Source organism: Capsella rubella, unplaced genomic scaffold (genome assembly GCF_000375325.1).
Source record: "Capsella rubella cultivar Monte Gargano unplaced genomic scaffold, Caprub1_0 scaffold_8, whole genome shotgun sequence".
NCBI lineage: Eukaryota > Viridiplantae > Streptophyta > Magnoliopsida > Brassicales > Brassicaceae > Capsella > Capsella rubella.
This window is the reverse complement of record NW_006238916.1, coordinates 3,083,338-3,101,625: the sequence shown is the minus strand read 5'-3', so window position 1 is coordinate 3,101,625 and position 18,288 is coordinate 3,083,338. Positions and strand designations below refer to the sequence as shown.

At 30.9% G+C, this 18,288-nt stretch overlaps 2 protein-coding genes across 4 annotated transcripts; both read left to right on the top strand.

The window, feature by feature from the left end:
- Positions 1-8,928: 8,928 nt before the first annotated feature.
- Positions 8,929-9,393, top strand: LOC111830444. Its single transcript, XM_023782289.1, has one exon. The coding sequence runs from the start codon at positions 8,929-8,931 to the stop codon at positions 9,391-9,393; it is 465 nt and encodes a 154-aa protein (XP_023638057.1).
- A 2,332-nt stretch (positions 9,394-11,725) lies between these two features.
- On the top strand, positions 11,726-13,998 carry LOC17876994 (protein BASIC PENTACYSTEINE6). Of its 3 annotated transcripts, none has more exons than XM_006280688.2 (3): positions 11,726-11,867; positions 12,541-12,687; positions 12,873-13,998. In XM_006280688.2, the coding sequence occupies exons 2-3, from the start codon at positions 12,634-12,636 to the stop codon at positions 13,836-13,838; spliced, it is 1,020 nt and encodes a 339-aa protein (XP_006280750.1). In that variant the 5' UTR covers positions 11,726-11,867; positions 12,541-12,633; the 3' UTR covers positions 13,839-13,998. The 3 variants fall into 3 exon arrangements, with proteins under 3 accessions (XP_006280750.1, XP_006280751.1, XP_023643574.1); XM_006280689.2 differs by having other exon boundaries at positions 12,861-13,998; XM_023787806.1 differs by lacking the exon at positions 11,726-11,867 and having other exon boundaries at positions 11,925-12,687; positions 12,861-13,998.
- Positions 13,999-18,288: the final 4,290 nt, after the last annotated feature.

Below are 18,288 nucleotides of genomic sequence, written 5' to 3'. Positions count from 1 at the left end.
TATAAGAGACAAAACGTATGTGCTTTGCTTTCTCAATAATTTAACTACTTGTTTTTATAAATCAAACCTTTAATTAACTAACTTATTAATCAGAGACTCAGAGTTAACTTACACGATATCATTATTGAATGTCGACATTATTAAACTAGGGAAATTGTAACTGATGCACCCAATTGACCAGTTATTTAAGTATTCAACCTCCATAATTCATTTATTTGCTCAATTTTTCTTGGACATTTTTTTTCCCTATTATGCTCTTAAGAACCTAGGACATTGATTTGGTCAGAATTGGATAGAAGATTTTATTCAGATTTTATATATTTTTGAGGAAATTTAAAATTATATGATGACAAAAAAAAATTAAAACCATATGATATTTGAACTCGCCTTCACTTTAAGATTTCATCTTCTGGGGAATCGCTGTAAATCAATAGAAGTGTGTTTCTTCCATCCTTTCTTCCATCATCCAATAGATCAACAATTGCAACTTTTGATAAATGTATTATTTTTCTGGGTTTGTTTCTCGGATCTATTATGTTCTTCCATTTAAATCCATCATAAACTGATCAAAAAAATCCAGAAATATCTCAAATAGTTTTTTTTTCCTTTTTCAATTGACTGGCCTAATTCTCAATATGAGAAGTTTTTTATTTTTAATTCGTTTCTTTCTCAGCTTTTTTACTCAAAAAAATTGATTTTGTTTATGAAATTTTCACTTTTTACACGAGATGTCTAAGTTGGATTTTTAGGGAGGTTTTAAAGAAGAAGACCCTTTAATTGACGGTGGAGAATATGACGAGAAATCTGAAAAAGATTTGATTAGTCGCTATTTATATTGTTATTAATTTCTGCTTGGTTTACCCCATGTTAACATCTATACTCCATCTCCCTGTAGTTTTCTGATGGCGAAGTGGGGGATGATCTTATGGATGTCGATAACAATGTGCTTATCATATAATACACCGCATACTCCCTTTTGCAATTATGTGATCCTTTATTTTCTATAGATGTCTTCTGCAATTATGTTACATTAAGTGATATGTGCAGGTAGCTGATGATGATGAAGAAGGTGACAAGGAGAAAGACTTAGCCGGGAAACAAATGGTTAGCTTATAATTTCTTTGTTATTCAATATGATTCTTATTATCTACGTCTGAATGAATATGTGATACTATTTCTTTTATTTTCTACACATGCCTTACGCAACTATGTCATATTAAGTTTGTTTGTGCAAGGAGGTGATGATGATGTAGGTGACGAGGAGAGATACTTAGTAGGAAAGCAATTGGTTAGAGAATAAATTTATTGTTATTCAGTAGTATCGACGTCTGAATGATTTTGTTTGTCTAGGTTGGCAACGAGAGTTATTCTATAGGGTTTGTACGTGCTTATGCCGGTAATTGTATGCAAAAACGATGGTTAGTCGATAATAAGATTGTTATCGACTAAATCTGTTTTGATCAAATAAATCTGTTTTTATTCGGTTTAAACTGGTAACAAAAATGTAAATATGCTAATGGTCATAGCGAACATCAAGGAGACGATGCTCTAAGTGTCGCTCTCTGGGACACAGTTTAGAAATAACTATCCATAGATATATATATATATTAATAAACTAAAATAGGGACAGCTTGGTAATATTGTGAGATACTAGGTGAGATACTAGGTGAGAAAACTAATTTTATGATTATAGAGTCTTTGCTTTTTGTTTCTTGGTCAACAAATGCTATAAACTTAACTTACCTCTTAAACTAAGTTAGTTAGAGTTAACTTATTATTACACGAAGAACGACATTATTGCATATCCACATTATTAAACTAGACCTACGAAAATGTCAAAGTTTTCAAAGACGACCTAAGAAAATTACGAATTACAAAGTAATTTAAGAAAACTAAGAAAATTAATAATAAATTCAGTCCGCTGAACTAACTTGTTACGAGTTATATTTAATTATATATTAGAAGATAACTCGTTGTATGGTGAGAAAATTTACTTATTTACTAGATACTAACCCACACATGGGTTAAACTCTTTATTTGATAGAAATTTGTAATAATTTAGTTTGTTATTATTTAATTGAATACTGAGATTTTTGAGAAATACCTCTTTTGATGTACTCTTTTTTAAAAATACCCCATTTATTTATCTATTTTCAAAAATACCCTTATTTAAATATAAAAAATTATAAAGCTTTATATAGTTTATGAGGTACTTCTATATAATAACTACTACTGGGAGATTCCATAAAAATATTTTCAAATGTTTTAAATTGTTTTAAATCGTTTTATAAGTTTTATAAGGTTTTTAAAAGGTTTTCAAAAGGGTTTCTACAGTTTTTATAAGGTTTTTACATGGTTTTGATAATTTATTTTAGCGCTATTTATGAAAGGTATATAATGTTTTATACACATATAAAGGTAATTTGTGTATATATTTGTAAGCTTACACACATATTTGGAAAAATTTCAACATTTTTATGTATTCCGTTGCGATTTTATTTAAAGTTTATAGATTATCTTGGGATTTTATATATTTAATTTGTTTGATTCTTTTTTTAGTTATAGATTATTTTGCGACATTTTTTTGTTTTAAAACTTTTTGTAATAGTATTTCAATGTAAATTCTTACAATTTTTGCTTTGTCATTAAAAAAAAAATTCTTACAATTTATAAAGTTATTTTATTTGTGTACTTCTCAATTAATATAGGGGGATTTCAAAAATACTCCTTTTCAAATATCACCCATTTTCAAACTTTATAGCCCATTTTCAAACTTTATCACAATAACTGATCGGCTCAAATTTGCCCTGAGCTACTCTCTCAATTAAGAGATCACTGTAGTACTTAGGGATCGAATCCACAGAGACTCAAAGATTACACAGTAAATTTTCGGTATTAAAATTAAGCTAAGCAAGCAGGTTTTAAATCAAATAAAAACAGCAAATTAAAATAAAGATTGGTTTTTAAACAGTAATGAGGAAACACTAGGCCTAGGGATATTCTCAGGAAATTCAGAATTACAAATAAATAATTGTCAGGATTTATAAAGCACCGTTCTTGAACTCAAATCACAAAAATATAATCAATCAACTTTCGTTGCAAAGACTATCTATGTCTAGAACCCTAAATTACAAATCTCTTTGCAAATTTATAAGTTTAAGACATGCATTTAATTCAGGTTTGATAAGTTCACAAAATCCCTAAACCAAATCTCTTTGCGAATAGGTATTTTGCTCATCTAGATTATTTTCAGGAAATCAATAACACTTTCGTGTCTACCAATTAACCTAAGATCAGATTCTAGGTTGCTTTCACTACTTTAGAACAAATTAACCACAATCTAGATGAAGAACTCTATTGATTAAATCCTGACAATCTAACAATCTAACAATTCATGAATTCCTTTGAAAACCCTAAACCTAACAAGAGATCTACTCAGACATGGTGAATGAAACAAACATCATGAATAAAATAGATATCATAAAAGAAAGTAATAGAAGAAATATAGGAGTTCTGAATCTTCTCTGAAGGAGGTTTTGATTCTTCTCTCCTGACTCTCTACAAATCTTTCTCTCCAAAATAAAGCTTAAGTCTTAACAAAACCCTAAAAACTCAATATATATGTCTTAACCACGAACTGGGCTTAATTGCAAATAAGGGAAACTTCTGGACCAAATCTACAAATCTTCTGAACTTCAATTAAGCGAGAAATTCAATTGCCGTCAGATATTGGTGTCGATCGACACCAGAAGTTGTGACGCTCGACACTCACACCAAATATGCTTTCCCGGTACATTCCTTCGACACATCTTCTCCAAATGCTCCCAAATGCTCCAAAAAGCTCCAATCCATGCCAAATAGTTCCTAATCCTGAAATGACTCAAAAAGACTCGAAAACACTAGAAAAGCTCTATAAATAAGACTTATATCATGACCAAAAACCCGTAAAACCATGATATATCAATAACCACTAAAAATGTTGAAATCTATGCAAATATGTATGTAGACTTATAAATATACACACAAATTACCATTGTATGTATATAAACTTTTATATAACTTTCATAAATACCGTAAAAATAACTTATAAAAACCTTTTAAAAACCTTTTATAATCTCTTTAAAAACCTTTTAAAAACTTATAAAAAAGATTTAAAACCTTTTAAAATATTATAAATTATTTGTATCGAATCTCCCAGTAGTAGTTATTATATCGAAATACCTTATAATCCATACAAAAAAATACCCCCTTTATCTATCTATTTTCAAAAATACCCCTGTTTAAATTAAAAAATGGTACACCAATAAGGGTAATATAAAAAAAATCATTAATATAGTAGGATTTATTTGTTTTGCTCTATTGATGTTATATTTTTTTTTTTTATGTTTTTTAAATTCCTATTTTTCAAATAATTATTAAACTTCAATTTATAGTGTTTAGAATAACAAATAAGAGGTCATATGAATTTAGATTTGGTTGTTGTTTGTTGTATGTTTAAATAAATTTTATTATATAAAATTTGATGATTTTAAATTAGTAGCTGTAATGTTTAATAATAAACATGTATTGCATATTATAACTTGGGGAAAATTTCATTTAAATCACGAACTTTCAAATTTAGACCATTTAAGTCACAAACTTTATATGTGGCCATTCAAAACATGGATTTTTCATTGACTTAGTTTTAAAAACATCATCTTTCGTTGACCAAACCGAAATGAACATCATATCCTAAAATCTGTTAACAAAGCGGCTAGCCATTGTTAATCCATATTTTTTAGTTAGAAACGACATCGTTTAATGCAAAAACGATATCTCCAAATCGTGATTATAACGTCATAATCCAAAAACAAAATCCCTAATTTCTCATTTGGAGATTTTGTTTTAGCCTTAAACGACATCATTTTTTACTAATAGAGATGGATTAATGATGTCTAAATATTTGTTAGCTGTTATGTTAACAGATTTGAGGATATGATGTTCATTTCGGCTTGGTCGAAAAAAGATAAAGTTTTAAAAACTAAGTCAACAAAAAGTTCATGTTTTGAATGACCACATAGAAAGTTTGTGATTTAAATGACCTAATTTGAAATTTCATGATTAAAATTTTATAATAAAACTGATAATTATAGATTAGCAATTTCAGTTTCACATACGAGTTTCATAGGATGTGTTAGGATTCACGTAATACATCTTATTTAACTCGTTTTTTTAACTCACTAAACTATTTTAGGTATTTTAACAGATCAAACCATAAGACAGTATATAATCAAATATATGTAAATTCTAATTTGCTCCATCACCTAAACCTCGAGTTATATTTGCTATAGCACTTGTTATGGAAAAATTGCTAAAATCAACCTAGACTATTTGTTAGTCGCTTTTTTATACCTAAACTATGATATCGGACAAATAACAACATAACTTCACTAAAAGTCAAAATTTCAACCTAATCTATATGAAATTAGCCAAAATCAATATATGTCGAAACGTTGTTAGATAACCGCTTAACGGCGATGAGTCAGCCGACAACATGGCAATAACAGGACATCATAGTTCAGTAAAACGACGTCGTTCCATGAGTTTAGGGTTCTCGAATCAATGATTTGATGAGTGTTTTCTTTAACGATTCTTCGATTCGATTACATTATTAAAATGACATCGTTTTGTCTAGCCATGGGCATAAAAACCATAACTACAAACTGGAACCGATCCAAAAATAACCAGTTTGGTTCAAAATTTGGTTATTGTCTAAATAACCGATAGATAATGTTTTCCACTACCCGTGGATATCGGTTCGGGTCAGGGTATTACCAAATAACTGAATTGATACTCGATTACCCTAAACTATATAAACTTAAAAACTAAGTTCCTTAACCTAACTTCATCTTTCATCATTTTTGCAGACGCTTAGGATCGACTGCTTAGGATTGACTTTTTATTTTATTTCTCAATGTGTAAAATTAAAGTTTTATCTTGTTTCAATTTATTTTTCCGGGTGTTTAGCTACATTTTAGATAGAAACAGGGTCCATTTTACCCTAACCAAATGGATATTCAAGTTTTTTTAATATAATTTGGTTCCAAAAATGTAAAACCAAACCGACCCAGAACCAAGAGGATCCGAGCACAAGACATTTAGTTTGCGTCTTTGCACTCAGATATTTTGTTTGAATTTGGTTTTGTTCGGATAATTGAATGGATATCGGTTCGGCCATAGATAGTTGAAACTGTATCCATGTGGTTAATTCTCTTTGGTTCGGTTTATTCGGTTTGGTTAATATGCTTAGGTCTACTTATATTGTATGTATGTAGGCATGTCAATTAAGGTTAAAGCCCGCAATCTAGTTTGGTCCGGCCCTAAAAAATATCGGACCCGGGTTTAAATATATATGTCCACGAAAAATCCGACCTTTCGGACTAAAGGGTTTTTTGGGCTTAACACGATCTGGTTCGGGCCGGCTCAAAAAGCCCGTAAACAAATATGTTTTAAATTTTTATAAATATTTTAGTTTGATTAGGAGATTTGATTAATAATTTATTAAAATTAAAGTTGAAAACTCTAACCTTATTTTTCATATTTACTTTGTAGCCTTACTTAATACTTTTAAAATCTTTATCTATGATTATTTTTTATGATTTATATATGTAAAAACTGAAAGAAGTTAAAACAATATATATATATATATATATATATATAAGTATCCTAATTTTGAAATCATTGAAGTACATTAAATTTGGACTCTATCATCTACTTTTAAAGTATTTTAGTTTCATGTTTTATTGGGTTAAAGTGTAAACAATTTATTTGATTTCATTCTTTCTTTGAAATTAAGTTGGTTTAATGAATATTGATAAGTTATTTAAATTTTGATGCTTTACTTTTATAGTGTACTTTTGAATATTGTTTTTAGGGTAGACACTGAAGAGGGAATTGAGGAAGTTGCTGTTGAGTATTTCCGCACCCTTTTCTCATCCTCGAATGCAAGCGATCTCACGACGGTCATTGGTGACATCCTCGTAAAGGTGTCACCGCATATGAATGAGTACCTAACGAGAGAGATCTCAGAAGAAGAAGTTAAAAAGCTTTATTTTCGCTTAACCTTGGGAAGGCTCCAGGTCCGGACGGGATGACGGCTTTATTCTTTCAAATATGTTGGGAGACAACAAAACATGATCTTTCCAAGATGGTAAAGAACTTCTTTAACTCAGGAATCTTTGATAGCAAGCTAAATGAAACAAATCTATGTTTAATTCCAAAGGGCGACCGCCCTAGAGAGATGTCAGGATTTCGCCCTATTAGCCTTTGCAGGCTAATATAAGCTATAAGGTGATCTCAAAAGTATTAACTCTCCGACTCAAGGTATTTCTACCGGATCTTATCTCCGAGATACAATCGACCTTTGTGGCAGGGAGATTAATCACATATAACATCCTTATCGCGCAAGAAAACTTTCACGCACTCCGATCCAATCAGGCCAATCTTCAGAAGTTTATGGCTATTAAAACAGATATGAGAAAATCATATGATCGAGTGGAGTGGAACTTCTTGAGAGCCTTGATGGAGAAGATGGGTTTTGACCATAGATGGGTGGGCTGGATTATGCAATGCGTTACATAAGTATCTTACCGAGTCCTGATTAATGGAGACCCCAAGGGAAGAATCAGACCAAACCGAGGGATCCGCCAAGGGGACCTAATTTCCCCATATCTATTTATTCTTTGTACTGAAGCCTTAATTGCCCAGATCAACCGAGCATAACAAGAAGGAAAAATTTAGGGATTGCGTATTTCAAATGCAAGTCCCCGAGTTTCACATTTTCTATTCGCAGATGATAGCCTCTTCTTCTGTAAAGCAGACCCACATTAAAGTAAGGCTATAATCGACATTATCCGCCTCTATCGCGAAGCTTCTGCACAAGAGATCAATTTATACAAGGCTTCTATTATGTTTGGTAACGATGTTCCAACCCAATTATGACATGAGATTAAATATATTGTGCGAATCTCACAGGAAGGGGGTACGGGCACCTACTTAAGCCTCCCGGAAAAGATCCACGGCTCAAAGACGCAGTTCTTTGCTTTTGTGAATGACATACTTCACAAGCGAGCCAAACTATGGACTTCCAATCAGTGGCTCAAGCCATTCTAACATACGTCATGTTGTGCTTCTTACTACCAAAGGCTATAATCTCTAAGCTAAATAGTGCTATTACCAATTTTTGGTGGAGCAACAAAACCGATAGTAGAGGTATGCATTGGATCGCTTAGGTTCAGGTGTGCAAAAATTTATTGGATGGTGGTCTTGGATTTAGAACTTTAGAAGAGTTTAATCTTGCCCTCCTGGCCAAACAGCTTTGGAGGCTTCTACGCTTTCTAGATTCTCTCCTTAGTCGGGTCCTAAAAGGAAGATATTTCAGATATAGTAGCCCATTAGAGATACAAGTATCAAATCGACCGTCTTATGGTTGGAGAAGTATGCTCGCTACTAAGCATGTGTCAGGATATTCTTGGACTCTTACAAATTCGGGATATTACACCGTCAAATCAGGATATGAAGCGGCGAGAACTCTCTCTCGTCCATCTTGCGACCTCCCTGTTTAGGGACCTTGTGTTACGGCACTAAAGGCGCAATCATGGAAGATAAAAACTGGCAATGTGTGACTGGATGTTTGGCAACATGCCAACGACTATGTTATCACCATATTTTTAGAGATAAGAGGTGTCCCTGTTGTAGAGTGGAGGAAAAAACTATTAATCATATGGTTTTTGAATGTCCCCCCGCACGCCAAGTTTGGGCGGTTTCATCAATTCCTACTCACCCCTAGAGGTTCCCCTCATCCTCCTTGTATAGTAATGTTGATTTCCTTTATGGGAGGGGAATTGAATTTGGCGCTTTGGACAAGCATTTGAGGGTTTTCCATGGATAATGTGGTACATCTCGAAGGCAAGAAATAACTTAGTCTTTGAGAATTCATCTGAAAACCCGCAAGACACCTTGGATAAAGCTATTCGAGAGGAAGAAGTTTGGAGACATGCCAACACAAGAGATCCAATGGTTGAGGAAACCATGGTGCATGTTGCAGCTACTAGTTTCCAAGATTCCCCTATATGCTATATCGATGGTTCATGGCATGATAGGGAGCATATAAGTGGACACGGTTGGCTCACGACCAATGACACCAGCATTTTATACATTGGATTGAAAGGGTCTAGGGAAAGTCTCTCCCCTCTTCATGCCAAATTGGATACCTTACTGTGGGCCATTGATTACTTACTGAAGCTAGGGATGGATAGTATGCACTTTGCCAAGGATTGTTTGGACTTCATAGCAATGACTTCAAATATCGATGATTGGCCTGCTATCGAGATTGTTTTGATGTTTTTAGTTTAAAACATATCCCTAGAGGGGATAATGGCCGTGCCGACAAACTTGCGAAATGTGCAAGAGAACGAGGTTTTTGTTTTTCCCATGTTAGCTCGTCGGTTACTCTGTGGCTCTCTCTCGAAGAGAGTTCTATCTGATAACTTAGTGTATGCAGTTTGACCGTAATAAAAAAAAATTCTTTAAAAAATATTATGAACTTAGAAGTTTTATTTTTTCCGTAGGCAAACCCCAAAAAAGCCGGAAAAGCCCTATAGTCCTGTTAGGGCTGGGCTGGCTTTGAAATATAGACTCTGGCTCAAATATATGAGGATTTTACGGATTTCGGTCTGACTTGCCCGATTGACATGCCTACATGTGTCCTCTTATCTATATTAACATTTTTGCAACAGTTTTTGAAATAATTCTTGAACTTTGAAACTATATACAAAACATGCCACTAGAATTTATTATTTAGTTAAAATTTTTAAAACTAATAATAAGCATTTTTAACTAAATCTCTAAAATCTCTCCCTAATAATATAATACCATTTCTTATTTCCACCTTTTCTCAATTATTTCTCCAAAATTTTTTTATGGTCTTATTTGTTTTAAAATTTGTTTTATTACATAAAACATATGGATAATAATAACTAGAAAATTTTCGCATATATTGCAATTTTTGATTTTTTTAAAACAGACGTATATTACAAATTTTTAGCATATGTACAACATCCCACATCCGCTTAAATTTCCCCATTATGTCCAACACATAGCCATGTATCATATACAGTAAAACCTCTATAAATTAATACTTTATAAATTAATAAACACTATAAATTAATAAATTTTGCTGGTCCCAAGTCGGGCCAGTGTAAAAATTAACTAAATTCGATAAGATAATAAGTTAATAATTGTTTTGACATCCCTATGTAAAATATAGTCCCAATAATATCATAAATTAATAATCACTATATATATATATATATATATATAAGTAGATATGTTGAAATATGCTTTTACCTTTTTTGTAAAATGAATTTTTCTCTTAGACCTCATCTCTATAAATAAAGTTTATGTTATATTTTTAAAATATAATCTTTGAATATACTCCATAACCTCACAAAATAACCAAAATTTTATTTATGTTTTCTATTTATAAATATGCATCATTTTCATTTTTTATTTTGTTTTATAGGATGTTAAAAGTTAACAATTGAGGTTTTAATCATATATTTGAATTTTTTTTGTATATAACTGTATTTAAACTATAAACATTTATACAATTTTAAAAAGAATCTTATTTTTGTAAAATTGTCCCAATTCATATTTTTAAAAAACTTTAAAAGGTTAAAAATGCTACTATAAATTAATAATTATTAATTTACACTATAAAATAATAAATATTAATTTATAGATAAATTAATATCACTATAAATTAATAAAATACTGTGGTCCCAACATTATTAATTTATAGAGGTTTTACTGTATATTTAACATGGAATTCCTTAAAATTAATAATTCAAAAATACATAATTATACTTTACTTCATTCTTACAAAAATATTTTCTACCAAAACAGAATATAGAACTATCCCAAACTACAAAAGTAAACATCTACAACCAAAATTAAAACTGTATGTGGTAATATTAATTTATATTGTATGCTATTAAACGGGTATTACGAATCAATAATAATTCGGGTGAGTAACGAAAATACGAAATGAATGGTAAAAATATCAATACCCGATACTAGAGTCTTACCATGAGTTATAAAATTATAATATTCCAAGAAATTAAGGCCATTTTTACTCTTATTCTTGAAAATGGTTGAATACTAATAACGGTATTATTGCCTAGGCCTAAACTACTACACATTTTACTATATTAAAATGAGATTAATATAAACTAACACATTTACTAAGCAAATACAACCACTAGAAAATGAATTGTCTATAATTTTTAACTATATAAATAATAATGTGAACGAAATTAATTATATACAAATTAAATCAATTGTAAACTTAAAAAACTGAATAAATTAAAAAATTATTATCTTATATATAGTAAATTTAAATGAGATTAAAACTAAAAACTATTCCGTGTTTGACCCAAAAAAAAAAAACTATTCCGTATTTGTATCAGGTGTTACTAAAGATTTATTTTTTACTTGTTTTTTTTTCAATTGGTAGTTAGTAGTAGTTACGTAAATTTGTAATCTTTTTATGGGGTTAAAAAAAAAAGGTGAAATTTTTTTTTTTTTTTTTAATTCACCTTTTTTTTTTTTTTTACCAAACGTAAAACAAATAAAAGAAAGAAAAAAAAAAATCCATCTTCCTCTTCCCCGATCTGTTTCTTCCACAAAGATATTTTTCTTTATTATCTCAACAGTTCGATTAGGGTTTCAATCTCTCTGCTCTGCCTTGCTCTGCTCTGCAATCACCAACTCCACCACCGTCGTCTCTCTCTCTATCTTCCGGCGGCTCTTCTCTCTACTCCCCTCCGGTAAACTTTACTTACTCTCACTATCTTCTCTCCGCCCCTTTTCATATCTACTGTTTCTCGAAGCTTTTAGCAAGTTTCTAAGTTCATTTCCTAGTAATCGAAGCTCGTCTGTGTTCAATTAAGCTGTGTATTTTGAAGTAATTAGGTTTTGTCTATATTCTAATTGCTGAATCAAGTTACTTGATTTGATTCATTTTTGTAGTCTCAAGCTAATTTTGTTCAGTTTTGCTTATTCTGTAGCTATTAGATTAGGAAAAAATTGGGTTTGTTTCATATTTTTCTGGGGATTTTGTAAAACCAGATTTGTGGTTTTAGAGCTCTTGTTGATCATCTTGAAGTAGGAAATTTTGTGTTGTGTTTTCTTCCAAGTTAGCTAGTGATTCTGATTGCTACAATGGCTGAAACTGATGTTACTGTGTTTTCTGGTTTAGCTAGCTGAGTTGGGAACAATTTGGGAGAAAATTTTATAAGAGACTCTTTACTATATTGATATTTATCTTTCTATTTTTGGTTACCTGAGTTCTGGCTTTTTGTTTTGGAAAAGTTTTATGAAGTACTCATTAGTGTTTTCTTTGGTTCATAAGCAGTTTATGCATGTATTAGTTACTAGCAAGGCTTTGGTGGAGAATGAAATGGTTCTGTTGACACTGTTTTGTGATTTGGCTATGTGCAGGGTTAAACGATGGATCAGTCTTTTATTTTGATATTCCATTAGCATGCTTAGTTATTTGTTGAAGGTACATCGTGAGGAGTTTAAATATCTCAAATGGATGATGGTGGGCATCGTGAGAACGGTCGGCATAAAGCAGCTCAGGGTCAGGTATCTTGAGAAAATAAGTTTCCAGTCCCAACTGTAAATTGTTTTTTTTGCATAATTTTCTCTGTTGCGTAGATCTTATTAGTTTAAGACTGTTTGTCATGCGGCTGAATATACTTAAGCATTGAGATTTTTTTTTGATGGAAATGTATTATCTGTTCATAATATGAAATCAGTGGATGATGCAGCATCAGCCGTCGATGAAACAAGTGATGTCAATAATAGCAGAACGCGATGCAGCGATTCAGGAGAGAAATCTGGCGATATCAGAGAAAAAAGCAGCAATAGCTGAAAGGGATATGGCGTTTCTTCAGCGAGACACGGCCATCGCTGAGCGCAATAATGCGATAATGGAGAGAGACAGTGCTCTTACAGCTCTCCAATACCGTGAGAACTCCATGGTTACTGCTGCTTCTGCCAATATGTCAGCATGTCCACCAGGATGTCAAATCTCACGTGGTGTAAAAAACATGCACCATCCACATATGCATCATCATCATCATCAACAACATCACATACCCCAGTTGACTGAAAATGCATACGAACCCAGAGAAATGGAGCCAAATGATGGTCTCCCGACATCACCAACTGCTGGATCTGTCTTAGAATCTGCCAAACCAAAACGCGGTAAAAGAGTGAAGGACCCAAAGACGACAACACAAACGGCTGCTAATAAGAGAGGGACAAAAAATCAAAGGAAGGTTAAGAAAGAGAGCGAGGACGACTTAACTAAGATAATGTTTTTAAAGACGACCCATGACTACACAGAAGAAGATTCAAGTAAGCATATCTTAATAGGATCGAAATCTGATTGGAAAAGTCAAGAAATGGTGGGGCTGAACCAAGTGGTTTATGACGAGACAACGATGCCACCACCAGTATGTTCATGTACAGGAGTTCTCAGACAGTGCTACAAATGGGGCAATGGAGGTTGGCAATCATCCTGTTGCACAACCACACTATCAATGTATCCTTTGCCAGCACTGCCCAACAAAAGGCATGCTCGAGTCGGTGGACGGAAAATGAGCGGGAGCGCGTTCAACAAGCTCCTAAGCCGGCTTGCTGCAGAAGGGCATCATGATCTTTCGAACCCGGTCGATCTGAAGGACCATTGGGCAAAGCATGGTACGAACCGTTACATCACGATTAAATGATATGTGCATTTAGGTGTGAGTTGTTCTTATGATTGTATCTGATTTTAAGTTACGTGTACTAAATTCAAATAAACTCTAGAGCAAAAGAATTGTATGTGGGAGAGCCAATGTTATGTTGTATTATATAATTGGAAAAAATCATTAGCAACATCACAAACCATATTCGTCTTTTTTTTTTTTTTTTTTTTTCGCATCATCAAACAGAAAACTAAACACACACTGTTTCTTATGAACTGTATTCATTGTAGCATGGATACTTGATGTACATGTGAGATAGTTTACTCACTCGGCACTTATTCGTATGATAAAATTGATCAGATCGATCAAAGTGGCATTTTAGATAATTTGGCCATGTTCGTTTCTCCACCCAGATGGACCATCTTGATGAATCATCCAGATGATGTTCGTTTAACTTTTAAAAAAAAAATAATTCAGAATCATTCATATGATCCATCTAGATGAATTTACAATTTTAGAAAAAAATTTGAAAATTATTTGGATGACTTTGATTAGATCATACGGATGGAGATGGTTCATCCAAAAATGACAAATGACAAATATACCTTATTATCCAAATAACCTATTTGTCCACAAAATTATAAAAGGTATTTTTGCAAATATCTCATATATAATTTGTTAAAAAACTACAATAAATACTTCCGCCAAAAACGAAAATCACGTTTTCCCGCGAAAACAAAAAAAATCACGTTTTCCCGCCAAAACTAAAAATTCACGTTTTCCGTCGCAATGAAAATTATTTTTTCCAGCCAAAACGAAAAATCATGTTTTCCCGCCAAAAATTAAAAGAAATATTTTCCGCCAAAAGCGAAAAATAAAGTTTTCTCGCCAGAAAATACAAAATAACATTGATCCGCAAAAATAGCAAAATCGTGTTTTCCGCCAAAAACGTAGATCATATTTTCTTGCCAAAAACGCAAAATTAATATTTTCCTGCCAAAAACGCAAAATAACATTATCCCGCCACAAACACAAACTCATGCTTTAAATCTTAAAAAAATTATATTTCATGAAATAAAATTTTTAAATGTCAAAAGTATTAATTTATATTTTTTGGTGTTTATTTTTTTAATCATTTATTAAAATTACTATGATTAATATTAATGTGAAAAATTAGATCAAGACATGGGTATTTTAGTCAATTTTAAAATCAAACCCACCTAAATGGCGATGTAAAATGGAGAAACAAACACATCTTCATCGAAATGGTTCATCTAGATGAATATTTTTATTTCTTGTTCGTTTAGTCATTTAGCATCTTGATAAACCAATTTTAATGGATCATCTGGATAGAGATGCAAAATGGAGTAACGAACAGGGAAGAAGTCCAAATGACTCATTTCATGAAATTTGGAGGAGGTTATATAAAAGTTGATCTCAAATATTAATAGAGTTTAAACTTTATATGTAGTAAAAATAATTATAATATATTAAAAATTAGAGTTAAAATATTAATAATTCTTAAACTTTTTATATTTTTAACAATATTTACAATATTATAAATATTGTATAAAACTTAAAGGAAATTTCTTTTTACATAGCACATGTTACTTTTATTTGGACGTTTAATACCCAATTCTGTTAGAATAAAAATACTTGATACGCAATTTTTTTGTTGGCATAAAAATACTCGATATATCAAATTAGGCCATGTTCGTTTCTCCATCCAGATGGACCATCTATATGAATCATCCAGATGATGTTCGTTTAACATTAGAAATAAACATCATCCAGGATCATCCAGATGATCCATTTGGATGAATTTTAAAATTTTAGGCAAAATTTTAAAAATTATTTGGATGAGTTTGATTGGATCATCTGGATGAAGATGGTTCATCCAAAAATGACAAATAACAAATATACTTTTATTATCCAAATAACATATTTGTCCACAAAAATTATAAAAAGTATTTTTGCAAATATCTTATATTCGATTTGTTAAAAACGAAAATAAATATTTCCGCCAAAAACAAAAAATTACGTTTTCCCGCCAAAAAAAAAATCACGTTTTCCGCTTAAAATAAAAAAAAATAACGTTTTCCCGCCAAAATAAAAAAAAATCACGTTTCCCGCCAAAATAAAAAAAAAATCACGTTTTCCGCTAAAATGAAAATCATGTTTTTCTGCCAAAACGAAAATATCATATTTTCCCGCCAAAACGAAAATATCATGTTTTCTGCCAAAAAACGCAAAAGCATGTTTTCCGCCAAAAATTAAAAGAAATATTTTTCCGCCAAAAATATAAATTAACATTTTTTAAATCTTTTAAATTTATATTTCATGAAAAAAAAAAAAAATGTCAAAAATATTAATTTGTAATTTTTTGGTGTTTATTTTTTAATCATTAATTAAAATTACTATAACTAATATTAATGTGAAAAAATTAGATCAAAACATGGGTATTTTAGTCATTTTTAAAATCAAACCCACCTAGATGAATATGCAAAATGGAAAAACAAACACATATTCATTCAAATGGATCATCTAGATGAATCTTTTTATTTCTGGTTCGTTTAGTCATTTAGCATCCAGATGAATTCATTTAAATGGATCATCTAGATGAAGATGCAAAACGGAGTAACAAACAGGGCCTTAGTGTCAAATAAAGCCTTGTCTTTTAAAAATTGGCCTAATTAGACACACGACTTAACTAACGTTAATATGTGTGATGCAATCGCTAAGCCTGGTATAATATTAGTCACACGTTTTCAGATTTACATATATACGATCTGTTTACAAGATAATACTAATATATTGATGTATTATAGTGATAAAGGAGTCGCTTTTTTATCAACATGTTCTAGGTTTGAAACGTTCCTCCAACATAGTTTTTTTTTTTGAGAAGTTTTGAGAAATACCCCTTTTAGTATATCCCTTTTCAAAAATACCCTTTTTATCTATCGATTTTCAAAACTACTCATGTTTAAATATGAAAAATTAGAAAGTTATATGGGGGATTTGCACAAATAACCTTTTTATGATACCATTTTCTACAATTACCCTCTCTAGGTGTCCATTTTCAAAAATACCCTCTCTAATGTACAAAATGACTAAATTACCCTTTTTTAGTATAATCTATGAAGAAGAAAGGAATATTCTTTCCAACAAAAAGAATATTCCTTCAGAAAAATTTCCCACCAAAAATTTCCGACAAAAAAATTCCCGCCAAACAATTTCGCACAGAAATTTTTTCCGATAAAATTTTTCAGCCTTAATTTGTTCGCAATTCTTTAAAAAACCTTTAAAAACCTTGTAAATATTTTTAAAACCCTAAAAAATCCTTTAAAAACCCTTGTAAATCTTTTAAAAGTCATCCAAAACCTATAAAAGTTTTAGTAAACCTTTTAAAACCTTTGTAAATAATTTTATAACATTTATAGACACTTGTAAAACCCTTTAAACCCCTTCTAATTGTGGTAAATCCTTTAATATAAACTTTTGTAAAGCTCTAAAACCCTTTTAAAAACCCTTGTAAATCCTTAAAACCCTAGTTTAAAGTCCTTGTAATGCCTTTATAAACCTTTGTTAACCCTTTAAAAACCTTTGTAAACTTTTAAAACCCTTTAAAACCCCTTGTAAATCCCTTAAAACAATTTTTAAATCTTTGTAAATATCTTTCAAAATCTTTGTAAATGCGTTTAAAACCTTTTTTAAATCCTTGTAAATGCCTTTAAAAACACTTGTAAATCCTTTTTAAAACTCTTTAAAAATTCTTGTAAATATTTAAAAACCATTTGAAAATCTTTTAAAAATCCTTGTAAATCCTTTAAAAATCGTTATAAACTTATAAAATCTTTTGAAAACCATTGTAAATCCTTTAAAAACCATTCAAAAACCTTTGTAAAGCTTCTAAAATCCTTTAAAACCATTACAAATATTTTTAAACACATTTAAAAAATCTTATAAATCCCTTTAAAAACCCTTGTAAATCCTTTAAAAATTCTTGTAAACCTTTTAAAAAAATTTGGCGGGAAAAATTTAGTAAAATGTTTTGAAGAAATATTTTTGGCGAGAAAAGTTTGTCGGAAATGTTTTTGGCGGGGAATTTTTTGTCGGAAAAGTTTTTGGCGGAAAGATTTTTGTGGGAAATTTTTTGGCGGTGGAATATTCTTTCAAGTAGGGGTAAAATGGTCATTAAAATTTAAGAGAGAGCAAAAATAACAATTGCAAAAAAATAGGGTAGTTTTGCAAAAGGGTATCATATGTAGGAAATCTTTTTCTCAATAACACTAGAATTTGATAGAATTGGAAAATCAATAAATACTCAACTTTTTGAATAACAAAATACATACACTAAAAACAAAAGATTTTATTAAGAATTTATTAATCCATAAACTAAAGACAATGGAATCTTATAACTCTTAAAGCTTTAGAAATCATTCTCCTAATAACCTTCCCCCCCCGCCCCTATAAATAAATAGTGGTAGGTAGA